At 39.8% G+C, this 15,000-nt stretch overlaps 3 protein-coding genes across 4 annotated transcripts in view; all 3 read left to right on the top strand.

Moving 5' to 3' along the window:
• The first annotated feature begins 7,071 nt into the window (after positions 1–7,071).
• On the top strand, positions 7,072–9,244 carry LOC113800068 (uncharacterized). Of its 2 annotated transcripts, none has more exons than XM_070118458.1 (3): positions 7,072–7,131; positions 7,886–8,017; positions 8,486–9,244. In XM_070118458.1, exons 2-3 carry the CDS (start codon positions 7,886–7,888, stop codon positions 8,948–8,950), a joined length of 597 nt encoding a protein of 198 aa, XP_069974559.1. In that variant the 5' UTR covers positions 7,072–7,131; the 3' UTR covers positions 8,951–9,244. The 2 variants fall into 2 exon arrangements, with proteins under 2 accessions (XP_069974559.1, XP_027206596.2); XM_027350795.2 differs by lacking the exon at positions 7,072–7,131 and adding an exon at positions 7,137–7,202 and having other exon boundaries at positions 8,486–9,243.
• A 268-nt stretch (positions 9,245–9,512) lies between these two features.
• LOC113800075 (uncharacterized) lies at positions 9,513–12,096 on the top strand. Its single transcript, XM_027350801.2, has 3 exons — positions 9,513–9,647; positions 9,862–10,017; positions 11,361–12,096. Exons 1-3 carry the CDS (start codon positions 9,513–9,515, stop codon positions 11,739–11,741), a joined length of 672 nt encoding a protein of 223 aa, XP_027206602.2. The 3' UTR covers positions 11,742–12,096.
• Positions 12,097–14,172: 2,076 nt separating this feature from the next.
• The window catches only part of LOC113800074 (uncharacterized), a 4,790-nt gene continuing 3,962 nt past the window's right edge, over positions 14,173–15,000 (top strand). The window contains exon 1 of the mRNA XM_027350800.2: positions 14,173–14,313. Coding sequence (XP_027206601.2) covers positions 14,173–14,313 — 141 coding nt within the window. The remainder of the gene's footprint in view (positions 14,314–15,000) is intronic.

The following is a 15,000-nucleotide window of genomic DNA, read 5'->3' as shown; positions in this document are numbered from 1 at the left end:
AATCCAATACAATAATTGACCACATATCATATCTACGAGTCACTTTAAGACATATAGCTTACAATTCTACACTTAAGGGAGGCATGCAAACGAGAATATAATTTCAGATCAAGCAAGCTGTTTGTAACATTAAATTAGACCCGGCGGCCATTTCAGTCCTTAAAATGATCACAAGTTATGAGTAAAATAATTTCTTTCTCACATATGATTACTGAAATCCTAAGATAAATATTCCGTTTTAGTGAGTAAATAAATTACTAAACAACAAATATTGAAATAATTAATGATGATAATGATATTACTGGGAATAATAAGATAATAACATAACAATGATAATAATAATATCAACAATAATATTAATGATAACATTAATAGTAATAATAATAGATATAATAATTATGGTGATAATGATATTGATCATGGTGATTATAATAATGGTAATAGTAATAACAATGACGACAATAATAATCATGATAATGATGGTGACAGTAATAATGATAATGATGATAACAATGATTATGATCGCAATGATAGTAATAATAACAATAATGAGAAAGATAATGATAACAAAGAAACAATAATGAGAAAGATAATGATAACAGAGAAACAATAATGAGAAAGATAATGATAACAAAGAAACAATAATGATAATGATAATAATGATAATTTTTATAATGAAAATAATGACGATGATAATGATAATAATAATAATAATGATAATAATAATAGTTATGGTAATGTTAATATTATTGTGAGTATAAAGATAATAATAATAGAAATAGCAACACTAATAACAACAATTCTAATCATAAAGATGATATTAACAACTATCTTTTAATATCTTATTTTGGTTTAAACATTACATTTCCAATCTAAGGGAAAAAAAAACAATTGGCAACTCATCCCGGAGTCTGGAATACTCTTATTCGCCAATTTTATTTGGAGAAACAAGAGTAAAAATATTGTTCAAGGTAATAAAAGGCAATAAGAATAGTGCATATAACTTTTAAAAAGACAAAGCCTCATAGACATTGTGTCAACGGATTAAAATGGAAAACAGACAGCAAATTAGTGTACGTCGCATGTTCCGAGTGAGTTACCAGTTTTTATTTATTTTTTTTTTACATTTTTTTCTTCGACTGGATTCACTGTAATTCATTCGTTCACAGATGCGGCGGCTGTGGTACCTGGCGGCCGTGATGGCGGGCTGCCTTCTGGTACCAACCGACGAATATGTTATCGGTGACGTTATCGCAAGTACTATGATAGCTAATACCTTTACGATACCTATTGCTTTGTCGACCTACGCGCTAATGAAGGTAAGCTAGGAGAATGGTTGAATATTCTATTACGGCAATGCTATGGCAAAAATGATAGATTAATAACAATTGTAATAGAAGTTGTAGTAATCAGAATCTTAATAATGATGGTGACAATAAAGATAATAGTAATGATGTAAATAATGATAATGATAAAAGTAATGATAATAATAATGGTGATATTAAAAATTATGTTAATAAAACGAGCACAATATGTTTACCTGTTCTTTACGTTGTATAGTTTCTAATGCAATTCATGTTATAATAGGTATATTCTTGTGTTATTTCATACACAGGCCTTGATATTTCAATGTTTAGTTTACAAGCTACAATGTTTGAATGTTTTGGTAGATGTTTTGCTGTCATGATGTTACGCCGCGTTGCGTAGGACTTGTTATCATGTTGTGTTACGGTCGCAGCTCCTTTTTCGAGGTCGTTTGGCAGAGATTAGTTTTTAGTTATAAGCAGTTTGCATGCACGAGTGCGGTGACTAATCCCTCCCCCTCCCCCCACAGATCACCCTGCTCTTGGGCATCATGGACGCCATCTCGGACAAGGCGGCACTCACCACGGCCGGGCTCGTCTCCGCGGCGGGCGTGCCCAAGCCCGCCCCGGGGCTCGCGCCGGGGCCCGTCTCCGTGCCCTCCCCGGAGGTCGTCTTTGGGCCGGTGCTTGAAGCCTATGGCCCGCCACCTGGCCATGGCCCGGCACCTGGCCATGGTCCGGCACCTGGCCATGGTCCGGCACCTGGTCCTGGTCCGGCACCTGGCCATGGCCCGGCACCTGGTCCTGGTCCGGCACCCGGCCATGGCCCGGCACCTGGTCCTGGTCCGGCACCTGGCCATGGCCCGGCACCTGGTCCTGGTCCGGCACCTGGCCATGGTCCGGCACCTGGTCCTGGTCCGGCACCTGGCCATGGCCCGGCACCTGGTCCTGGTCCGGCACCTGGCCATGGCCCGGCACCTGGTCCTGGTCCGGCACCTGGTCCTGGTCCGGCACCTGGCCATGGCCCGGCACCTGGTCCTGGTCCGGCACCTGGCCATGGCCCGGCACCTGGTCCTGGTCCGGCACCCGGTCCTGGCCCGGCACCTGGTCCTGGTCCGGCACCTGGTCCTGGTCCGGCAACTGGTCCTGGTCCGGCACCCGGTCCTGGCCCGGCACCAGGTCCTGGTCCGGCACCCGGTCCTGGCCCGGCACCTGGTCCTGGTCCAGCACCTGGCCATGGCCCGGTATCTGGGCCCTTTCCGGCACCTGGGGATGTGCCAGAAGCTGTGAGTGGGCGTGTGTCGATGCCAGTAGATGGACATGATTTCGAGCCAGGGCTTGGGAATGCGCATGGTCCAGAACTTGCTCCTGGGCATGGCCCTGGGCACGAAGCAGCCCCAGGGCACGGGCCAGTCCCAGCGGAGTTCCAGCCCCTGCGCCCATATTCGGTGGCGAACGACCATCATGAGAGACTCGACAACTATCTCCCGCAGCAAGAAAATTATTTATATCCTAGTCAGCCCTTCTATCCTCCTCCAGACGATTTTCAATATCCTTCTGTCGCAGTCTACAGCCCCATCCCCGAGACAGACGGCCCTTCCGAGCAAGTATTTATCCCCTATAATTTGGACGAGGATCTTTCCGGGACGGGCTTCCCACCCCCGATGTTCCTACCCGCACGCGTCCACGCCGTCCACAAGAGAGCAACCGAAAGCGCCTCCAAGATGAAGGACCTCCTCCTCGCTGCCGTCTCCCAGGTGGACTCCGTCGGCTGCGGTCCCAAGATCCTGTGCTACCTGCGGACGATAACCTCGAGCGAGTGGACGCTTGAGGAGAAGTCTTTACTCAGCCTGTTCGCCAACAAGACTTCCAAAACCGCCAGCCCAAGCAGCGCCCCCTTCATAGAGGCCATCGAACTCGGGACCAGTTCGCAGGACCCCGCGGCGTGTGACCTGGCCTACCCCAAGTGTACGCCTAAGGGGGAGGAGCTCAGGAAGCTCCTTAAGATGGCGGGAGCCTGTGCGAATACAATCATTTAGTTTTTAAGGTTTTCATAATCGACTTTTACTCAGGGCTTTAATTCTCTGCTGTTGCCATCATGATCATTGTTATCATTATAATTGCCTCTACGATCGTATGTCTGCCTACCTAGTTATGTAAATAACATACATAACGATCCTATATTCAAAATGAGCACAAATGGACCTTTTTACCAAAAGGAATACTGTACCGCTTTGTCCACCAAATCACACTCACACATATGCACATATAATTTTAGTTAGCAATTTCTTAATTTATTCGCTCATCTGTTTCATTTTTATACGCATATTGGTATTAGCTACTGAAAAAAGCCATTTGTATGTAATGTCATGTCACTATTTATTTATGCGGGATATACTGTGCATTTTACGACTTTAAATAAAATCTTAGAAAAAAAATAAAGACAAAAAGGCTTACTTCCCTGTATCATCGAGCATAATGAAGCTTGCCTGAAAAAAAAAGAAGGAAAAAGCACACAGAAAAAAAGAAAGAGTGAAAGAAGAAAGGAAGAAGGGAAAGAAAAACAGAAAGAGGAGAAAAGGGAATCCTCTGTTCTTCTCCATCTTCATCCTCCTCCTCTTCTTGTTCTCCTTTTTCTCCATCATTCTCTTCTTCTTCCGCTTCTTTTACTCTTCCTTCTTCCTCTTCTACTTCTCCTTCGTCATCATCTTCTTTTTCTTCTGTTGGTTTTCTTCCTTTTTTTCTTCTTCCCCCCAAATCAACACCAGCCTGTCCAGCGCATCCTCGCTTCGACAGGATAAAGGGGAAGAGAAAAGGAAAAAGAAAGAAGCAGAGGAAGAAGAAGAAAAAAGAAAGAAAAAACGAAAACGAAGAAGAAGGAAAATATACAATACGAGAAAAGAAAACTGAAGAGGATAGAAAAGGAAAGGAAGAAGACGAAGAATAAAAAGTACAGAATAGTCTTCAGTCGTTCTGTGCGACTGACAACACTCGACACTCTTTATTTATTTTATTTCATTTCTTTATTTGTGTGTGTGTGTGTGTGTGTGTGTGTGTGTGTGTGTGTGTGTGTGTGTGTGTGTGTGTGTGTGTGTGTGTGTGTGTTTAGTCTGTGTGTGTGTGTGTGTGTGTGTGTGTTTAGTCTATGTGTGTGTGTGTGTGTTTAGTCTGTGTGTGTATGTGTGTGTGTTTAGTCTGTGTGTGTGTGTGTGCGTGTGTGTGTGTTTAGTCTGTGTGATGTGTGTGTGTGTTCAGTCTGTGAGTGTGTGTGTGTGTGTGTGTGTTTAGTCTGTGTATGTGGGTGTGTGGGTGAATGGGTGTTATGTTTATTGACCCAGTCAGGTGCTAATGTTCTGTAGAATCATTTTGTTCTTATGAAGCAAACAACTATTTCTGCTTCTGCTACTTCTACCATTTATATTTTCTTACATTTCCTGTATCTCTTCTGAATGTAAACAATGATGATGATAATACAAATTATACAGAAAAATGATAATAATCATAATAACTATAATGATGAAAATAATGATAATAGTAACAGTAATAATGATAACTACTATGATGATGATAGCGAAAATCACAATGATATTATTAACGAGGATGATAATAACAGTCATAATGATAAGGACAATGATTTTAATAATAATGATAGTGATACTAATAATAGCACTCATACAAATTTAAATGTAAATGGTAAAACTAATACTGGTAATGATGATGACAACGATAATGATATTAGTTTTAATAGCGATATCAATGATAATGATGATTATGACAATAATAATGATAATTATAATCATGGTGATGGTAAAAGTAATGATAATCATCAACAGCAACAACAACAATGATAAAAATAAAAATAGTGATAAAAATTATAATGATAATATAGATAATAATAATAATGATAATATTTATAATGATGATAATAATGATGAGGGTAATGTTAAAAAGGAGGATAATGATACTGATAACAATGATGATAATGATAATAAAAACTATAATGATAGTTACCAAAACAATGATAATAGTAATAGTATGAATAATAATGGCAGTAACAATACTACTACTAATAATAATAATGATGATGAGAAATGATATAATGATGATAGAAATATAACATAATTATGAAAACAATAACAGTAATAATAATAATATTAGAAATATTAATGATAATGATAGCAGTATTAAAAGTAATAACAAATACAACTACAACAATAATAAAAAAATAATGATAATAATAATCATGATGGTGGTGATGGTACTAATGATCATAAGAAATAATTATATTAATAGTAGTAATGATAATAATAATAACATCAATGATAATAACAATGGTAACATTTGTAATACTAACAATCCTGATGATAATAACAATAGTAAGGATAATGATAATAACAACAATAACAAGAAAAATAACGATACTGATAATGATGATGATGATGATACTGGTAATGATATTAACAACAATAACAATTATTGTAACAATAATGATAGTCACAATAACAATGATGATGATGGTAATGATAATAAAATTAATAATAATAATAATAATAATAATAGTAAAGACAATGATAACAATAATAATGATGATAGAGATGATAATGATGATAATAAGGATGATTATGATGATGATAATGAGAATGATGATTATTATAATAACAGTGATGATGGCAATAACAATGACAATAATAATAATCTTTATAATGATGATAACAGTAATGACCATCATAATGATTGTCGGCGTCAACTTCAAATGATGATGATGGTGATTGTTAATAATCATAATAACAATAGCAATGGTGATTAAAAAGAAAGTAATAATAATGATAATAATAGTAATAGCAATGATGATGATAACAACAATAATAACAACACTAATAATCAAAATAATAATAATAATGATGATAATAATAATAACAATGATAATAAGGATAACAAGAATAACAATAATGACAATAAAAACAATAATGATAAAGATAATAGTCACAATAGTGATAATCACAATCAGGAATAATTTCAATAATGATGATAACTATAATCACAGTAACAGTAATTCTTGTTGCTATCAAGATAACGTCTTTAAGTAGAGAATCGTGTTCTTGTATTGGTGAATGGAGACAAACATGGGAAACAAAGATTGATTCATAAAAGAAAAGATTTGTTCTTCAAAAAAACAAAATGCACAAGAACCTGTATTTCTCAAAAGGACTTCAAGACACCATGTTTTCTCTCTTTCAGCCATTCAGAGAATATTTGGAATTGCCATTATGCCAACCTGGGTTTATGTTTTTCACTTGTATTTGGCATCGTTCCCTACATAGTCGTGTGGCCCAGCGGACGAGTGGCATGCCGCGTGACCTTCCCCTGTCATCGGAGTTTTCTCCTCTTCATCACAAAGGTTTACCATATTGCGTATTGTGTATACGTGTTGCATTTTAAGTGTGTGGATGATGGTTATCGGTATTGGCAAACTGGTAATCGTGACACACATAGCTGGTATCATTCTATATAGAAAACTTTATGTGAACACGAAAACGTGATGTTTTCTATTTGTAAAGCAAATGTAAATATCCCTTTTCTTCATAAATACCATAAACGAAAATTTAAAGATCCTCCGTCGAAGACATAAGGAAGGGGTAGTCATGAAAGTCATGGAGCTTTTACAACTGTGTCACCGAGGACGTCATGCACCCTCATGAATCAAGTAGGAGGCGCTGATGCCCTTAACTTTCCTGATCAGGTGGTTCGCTGTGGCACCAGTCGCCTCCAAGAAAGTCGCTGGGAGAGCTGGTGAAACCTACGGCTGCGCGACGGCGTGTATATAAAGGTACACCTTTGTCAATTTCACCCTGTTCCTCTCCTCCCTTCCTCCCGCGCGCCTTGCCTTCCCACAGCAAGGTACCGTGGAGGGCCTATCTCATATTCATTGCTACGTGTCTTAATAATCGCATTTCTAATTTACCCGTTTATGATTTATATGTACAGGATAGGCACAGGATAATATGACCTCTTGTACCCCTTTCTGTTAGGAAAAGGGATAGACACACATCCGGGAGTAAACAGGATAATACCCGCTATCGATTACACAGATGCATAACGGTGCAACTGTTACCGCAATGGCATACTAATCAGCTCAGTGGTACCATGATCTGCCGCTTCCTTCGCCTATGGGCTAGGAATAAAGGTTCTTCCCACTAAAGAAAATCAAGAGGGAATAATACAACGGCAAAGTGGATAATAAAACTATGCAGCAATTTAGGGGATATAAGTGTCACATGTACTTAAACGCGTGATATAGTACACAGAGTGATCACATGATAGGGGAGAGTAGGGGTCTGATTTACATTCCTTTGTCCGCACTTTCTCTGCATAGGGCTTAGTTGAAGTCATGTGATGACGATGAAAGACCCCTACTTTCACATTCCCTTTCTACTACAGTTGATCCTGTGCTTACCGATTAGTGAACATCGGAATATACCCCATTGCAGGTTACACGTGAAAAGTTTAAATATTATTTAAATATCATTTTCTTTTACGTCTATCTGTTACGCACTAAACCCTTCTTATCTGTCTCCTCGTAGATGCGGTTGCAGTTGGTTCTTTGTGCTGTTGCTTGCTGCTTGCTTCCGCCATGCACTGCTCAGCTCCTCCAAGGTCTAACGGCTGCTGGCATTGGTGGCCCGGTCGCCGTGGGATCTCTCTTTACTCTCAATGTACGTGAATATTTCATAGCATGCAAAGAGGCAGCACCATGTATTTAAATCAATCTTCATTAGCAAGTGGATTGGTACTCGTGCTGCATTGAAGTTTCTTTGTGTAGATATGTATATATATATATATATATATATATATATATATATATATATATATATATATATATATATATATATATATAGACACACACACACACACACACACACACACACACACACACACACACACACACACACACACACACACACACATACACACACACACACACACACACACACACACACACACACACACACACACGCACACACATATGTATATATATATATATATATATATATATATATATATATATATATATATATATATATATATATTAAAACTGATAGAAAATTAATTTCGTAGCAATAAGAACAGTACATCCCTTCGTACGAATAAAAGTATTCATGAATGACTCACTTTCATTCCAGACGGCTATGCTCATCGCCCTCATATTATCCTTCGGAGGGAGACAGAAGAAACTGCGGCGCAAGATCGGGCGGCCCATCCTCGTGCCATACCAACGGAGCAGCTACACTTCCTACAGGATGGCGAAGTCGATCTCCGGGCCCGACACCGACTCCCTCGAGGATGAAGAAGAGCTCCTCCTCTCAGCCATCGAGGAGCTGGACACCTTAGGATGCGTCCCGAAGATGCTGTGTTTCCTCCAGACCAAGAGCCGAGACCAGTGGAACGCCGAGGAAACAGCGCTCGTCGATACCTTCAGCAACACGACCAACGCTGCCTTCCTGTTCGCCCTCGACCTCGGGAGCAGAGGACCCAATCCTATAGTTTGTGATCAGGCATATCCTAAATGCGCTTTGAAGGATGCTGATCTCAGGGCTTCCTTACAGACGGCCGGGCAATGTAGTTCTTTTCTTGAGTCAATACCTTAGTTGGCAATTCTGATTATTAATGGCATTAAGCTGCTTTTCTAGTTCTTAAGCTTGCTATGATAAGCAGTATGTATGGTGAGAGGCCAACACAAGGAGGAGGTCATGAGTACAATGTTTTATCTGTTGTGTAGCCATATCTTGTTAATTTATTCACTATTTATTTATTTTGTTTTACATTGTTGCGTTTTCATAATAAACGTTTAGACAATACACTCGTCAATACAACCTATGACTTGGTCTTTCATATTATAAAAGCATACAAAGAAAAAGACAACGAAAAAAAGAGAGGGAGGAAGAGAGAGAGAGAGAGAGAGAGAGAGAGAGAGAGAGAGAAGAGAAGAGAAGAGAAGAGAAGAGAAGAGAAGAGAAGAGAAGAGAAGAGAAGAGAAGAGAAGAGAAGAGAAGAGAAGAGAAGAGAAGAGAAGAGAAGAGAAGAGAAGAGAAGAGAAGGAAAGAGAGAGAAGAGAAAGAGGGTGAAAAGAGAAAGAGAGAGATTTAGAAAAGAGAGAGAGTGACACACAAACCCACAAGTGATATGTATACCCCACGTCAGAGTGTTTCGATGAGCCTTCATCCCTTTAGAAACTCTTCTTGCATTAGCGATTCACCGAAGTCGCAATATAAAGAGCCTTTCCAGTTGTTGTGGCCCCACTACCTCCTGATAACTTCTCGTTGTAACATCTTCCCCGTAAGCATGGTAAGGCAGCCTCATCCCTGAGTGAAATGATCATGTGTAGAAAAGAAATGGTCACATTTCAGTAAGACATTTTAACTTGTTAAAAAAAATCGCCATACAAAAGACATGGTAAAAAAAAAAAAAAAAATCGAATTTCAGCAAGCCATTTTATTTATCACCAACATTTTTATCCATCGGTTTATAATCGCATAACCGTTTTCCTTTCTTATGTCAGATGCGGTATATGTTCTTGGTCGCATGCATAGTCTGCCTGTGCCATGTGGCTCCTTCCGATGCCCTTAAACCCACGGATCTCTTGGCCCCCTTCTATGTGGAACGGCTGGCCAGAATCTTCATGGATAAGCTTGTGGCCTTCATGATGGCGTTGAAGGTGAGATACTCAGTATGGGATTCGCTCTTTCTCTCTCTCTCTCTCTCTCTCTCTCTCTCTCTCTCTCTCTCTCTCTCTCTCTCTCTCTCTCTCTCTCTCTCTCTCTCTCTCTCTCTCTGCTCCAGCAATGCATAGAACATTGATACCTTTAGTGAAGTTGTCCCCAACCTTTTCTTTTCTGTGGCTTCCTCGATCATTAGGTGTAGGTCAAGAACAGTACATAGAAAGATCCCTATTCATTGATATGTGGGAGATGATCCTCTGCTATTGCTGCAGGTGAGACAAAAGCTAGTTTAATTCGAAGTCAACTTTTATACGGTTCCGTGTCCCCCCAGAAAGTATCTCATGGCCTCTGGAAGGAAGAGAGACGGAGAGATGAAGAAAAGGAGAGGGGGAGAGGAAGATGGGGGAAGGAAGGATTATTAGTGTTATGATTATAATTATTACTGTCATTTTCTTCATAAATATCATTATCATCACTATTGCAGTTATAATAATTATCCTAATTATAAATGTAATTTTCATCATTACAATCTATTTTTATAATATATCAAAATTATTGTCAATATTAATGGAATTATCATGGAAATCATCATAATTAATGGAATTATTGCTAAAATCATCAAAACACCATGGTAAACTTACAAAAAAAAAAAAAAAAATCATGGCTTCTATGATGGGAACCCTTGGCTTAGTAGGATCTTACGAGCTCCATAGACCTAGGGGAGTCTGCAGAACTAAGATCCTAGTTACAAATTTTTGTTGAGTTGTGTGATACAACTGCTGCTGTACAGGTAAATTTGGGTCTTACCTGGTGTGGTAGAGATTCAAGTCATAAAGGGGGGGGGGGGGGGGTTCATAAAATGTTGTCTATCAAATTATTTTTTTGACATTTTGCTCATCATTGAATGGTGTATCAATTTTGTTTAACTGTTGTATGGCGTCTAAATATTATATAACTGATAATCAAGGAAAACCTGCCCTGTATCCGCTGCTTTACCTGCCAATAGCTAAAGAACGACCAGCAAGGGATCGTTTGGTCATTTCACCTTTTTACGGGATCATAATTCAGCGCGTAATCAACTATACATAATAATTTATCACCCCCTTTTCAGATTCAGTACTATCTTCATTAATTAATTAATTAATTTTACAAATGCTGCATTCTTACACCATTGGTTCTGTAAGTTTAGGGAAACAGTATTATAATAAAATTACCTTCGGATTCAAATTGAGGCAACATTTCGCTGAACGCTTGCAATGGATATTTTAAGTAATCATCGAATACATATTTTTTTATCGTATATATTCCATAGTCTTATCATGGTGTCTGCCACTTCCAGGGCCTAGCCACCATCGCTCTTGCAATCATAGGAATTCTCGACCGGAAGAAAAATGGCAGGTCCTTCGCCAACGCATCTGACTCCCAAGCCCTCTTATTCTCCACATTAAGGTGGATGGACACCCAAGCCTGCGTCCCCAAGATGCTCTGCCAACTGGACCTGACTGCAGCAGCCACAAGGACACCGGAAGAAAACAAAATCGTCGAAGTTTTAACCAACAACCTGGATTCTTTTAGCCACCACGCCAACGCCTCTGCTCTGCGGCCCGAGGTTGTTGACCTACTGACCCGAGATCCCGAGGCCGATGTGTGTGGCGCCCTCTTTAGCCAGTGTCCTATTGAGGGGAAGCTGATGAGGGATTTCCTGCAGCTTTTGACGTAACGACGAGATTCATGTTCAGACGACGGAAGAGCCTATGGATACGTCTAGTCAAATGGAAATGAGGAAAGGCAGTTATTTGGATAGGTTGCTGTGGTCTCCGTTTGTTTAATTATCTATTTATTTACATATTGGTAGAGTTACTATTATCTATTATTATATCCACATATTTATTAAGTGTGTCTGTTTATGTATTTATTAGGTATGTCTGTGTAGTCATTCATCAGTATTTATGCTTGGTATATCTATTTATTATCATTACATGTATATTGATTAACATTTTTGCACCTAATGGAGACAATATTAACAATAATGTCAAATTATATTACTTGTGTATCACATATTTATTTATCAAATAAGTATCAATCAATAACTATCAACTATTATTTATCCTCCATGTACTGTATAGTAAAAAATGCATTGAATCATCACCGCTAAGTATCTATCAATAAAAGAAGACCTCATGATAATAAATTTCTCTCAAAATGACTCAAGATCTGCTGACCCACTTCGTCTGACAGGAATATTTATTGGCGTCTGAGAGAGGTGGAGAGAGAGCAATGCCTTTCCTTTCTGGGACATGAGAAAACCTGAAGATTCTGAACTTATCGTTTGCGTAATGGAGATGATAGAGAGAGAGAGAGAGAGAGAGAGAGAGAGAGAGAGAGAGAGAGAGAGAGAGGGAGGGAGGGAGGGAGGGAGGGAGGGAGGGAGAGAGATGGAAAGAGGGAGAGAGAAATGCATACGCTTAAATACACAGTATGAAATAGATGAATATGGAGATAGATACAAAGGCAGAGATAAAGTTGTTAGAAAGACAGACGAGGAGAGAAAAATCAGACAGAGAAAAAGAAAAACAAACAAAAAGAAAACGATTAGCCTAAACAGCCGAGAACAGAATTATCTTGTATTTACAAATATTGATAACACAAATAATGTAATTTATAGTGTTTACCTTTCTTCTCCTTTTCCCTTCATCCTCTTCTTCCTCCTTCACTTGCTCCTCCCTTTCTCTCCGCCCCTGCCTCCTTCACCCATCCCCCCTCTTACCTCTTTCACCGTTCCCATACCTTCCATCCCCCCCCCCCCCCAACCCTCTTCCCTATCTCCTCTTTCCTCCCCCTCTCTTCTCCTCCTTCTCTTTCATTTTATTTCTCCCTTCACATATTTATTTCACCTCCTTCCCTTTCCTCTCTCTTTCTCCTTCTCCTCAATATGCATCTGATTTCCACCGTTCCTCCTCGACGAATCTCATCTACCTTCTCTCTTATTTCTTTCAATTTACTCCTTCTCCATTCCCATTTCTGTCTCCCACTTTTCCCTCCTTCATCCTCTTCTTCCTTCTTATCTTCTTCCTTATATTCCTCCTCCTGCCAACTGCCTTTCTCTTCTGTAGTCTCAACTTCTTTCTCATCTTCCTTCTTCTTTTTCCTCTTCCTCCTCCTCCTCCTTACCCTCCCTTCCTTTTTCTCCTCCCCTCCCCTCCTACTCCTCCTCCTAACCGCCTTTCTCCTCTACCGTCTCGTTTTCGTTCTCTTCTTCCTTCTTCTCCTTCTTCATCTTCCGCCTCCCCCTCCTCCTGCTCCCCCTCCCTTCCTCTTTCTCACACTCCTCCTCTTCCCCCTTCTTCTTCTTCTTCTCCTTCTTCTTCTTCTCCTTCTACTTCTCCTTCTCCTTCTTCTCCTCTTCCTCCTCCTCTTCCTCTTCCTATTCCTCCTCCTCCTCCTCCTCCTACCCCCTCCTGCTCCTCCCTCTTATCTCTCTCCTCCCTCTCTTCCTTCTTCTCTTCCTCCCCCTCCTCATCCTCCCCTCCTACAAAAAGGGAAACAAGAAACAGAATGTACATCTAGAAAGACCTGATTGCAAAATGAGCATAAACAAATAGCAAAAATAACGAATTATAAAAGGAGAAAAGAAAAAAATGGATAATAGCAGCAGGCTCCTTTTCGCAGAGGACTAGGAAAAATTTAGCAGCAGAGAACTAGGAAAATGTAGCAGCAGAGGACTGGGAAAAAGCAATAACCATTATGGCCGGATGCGTGACTACGAAAGGGTACTGGGAGTGAATGAACACCGGAATAGTGATGAATAATAATGAACTCTGACGATATTTTTTGGCAGTGGCGGTTCATATAGTGTTCATCTTAATCAGAAGATTCAAAGAACTGCACGCGGCCTTTGTTTCTCTCTCTCTCTCTCTCTCTCTCTCTCTCTCTCTCTCTCTCTCTCTCTCTCTCTCTCTCTCTCTCTCTCTCTCTCTCTCTCTCTCTCTCTCTCTCTCTCCCTCTCTCTCTCCCTGTTCCGTTTTTAAAGATCCAACATAAAAGGATACACAGAAATACTTGTAATATCTCATTCACCGACACATATCTCCGTCTATCCATCTGCCTGCTTGACTGTCAATAGTCAGTCAGGTCGAAATAACACCCTGAACATGGCCCGGAAACGAAGCCGAAGACTTTCTAGACGCTTGCATCATCTTCAGCTCTTGTACAAGACAAATCCCTTACTTGTACGCCGATGCTCTCCGCGCAGACTAGGACTTATCAGTAAGTTCTATGCGCTTGTGCGTATGGTAAGCGGTAGTAAGTTGAATGTTTTTGTACCTGTGCTAGCTGCAAGAAAGGTGTATGTGTCTGAAGCTCTGATAAAGGGTAGTGAGTCATATTCTGTTTGTTTCTATGGTGAATGTTATTTAAGTAAAACGTCTTTTCGTGTTTATGCTAAAGGGTGGTGAGTTTTGTATCTATGATAAGTGCTATTAAGCATCTATGATAAATGATAGTACGTTATAAGGTGATCGTAAATGTCTTTAGTAAGAATATAATGAGCTGATACATCGATTGCGTTCTGTTGAAAATGGGATGATATATATAAAGTATTTGTGCATGTATGAATTTAATTGAAGAGCACGCAAAGATGATGAAACTGATTGATAACTTTATAGCTGTATTCTAATTGAGTGTAAGCGTCTGTGTGTATGTGTACGTGTCTGATTATGTATGTGTCTCTCTGTGTGTCTACGTGCGTGTGTGCATGTGTATGTGCATATGTGTGTGTATGTTCATACTTACGCGTGTGGATTTGCAGACAGCTGTGTATGTCTGAGCACGTGTTCATACATGGCCACAAATCTGTGTGTATGTGTGCTTGTTTGTTTATATATCTACGTGGAACTTTATGTATCTGTGCCTGTATGTGTATCACATGAATGTATCAATAAGGTAAAAGAGAGAAAGCGACACAAAAACACAGCCGTTAT

The sequence above is a fragment of the Penaeus vannamei genome, chromosome 4, assembly GCF_042767895.1.
Source record: "Penaeus vannamei isolate JL-2024 chromosome 4, ASM4276789v1, whole genome shotgun sequence".
Lineage (NCBI taxonomy): Eukaryota > Metazoa > Arthropoda > Malacostraca > Decapoda > Penaeidae > Penaeus > Penaeus vannamei.
The sequence above is the reverse complement of the archived record's forward strand: the minus strand, read 5'-3'. Positions and strand labels throughout refer to the sequence as shown.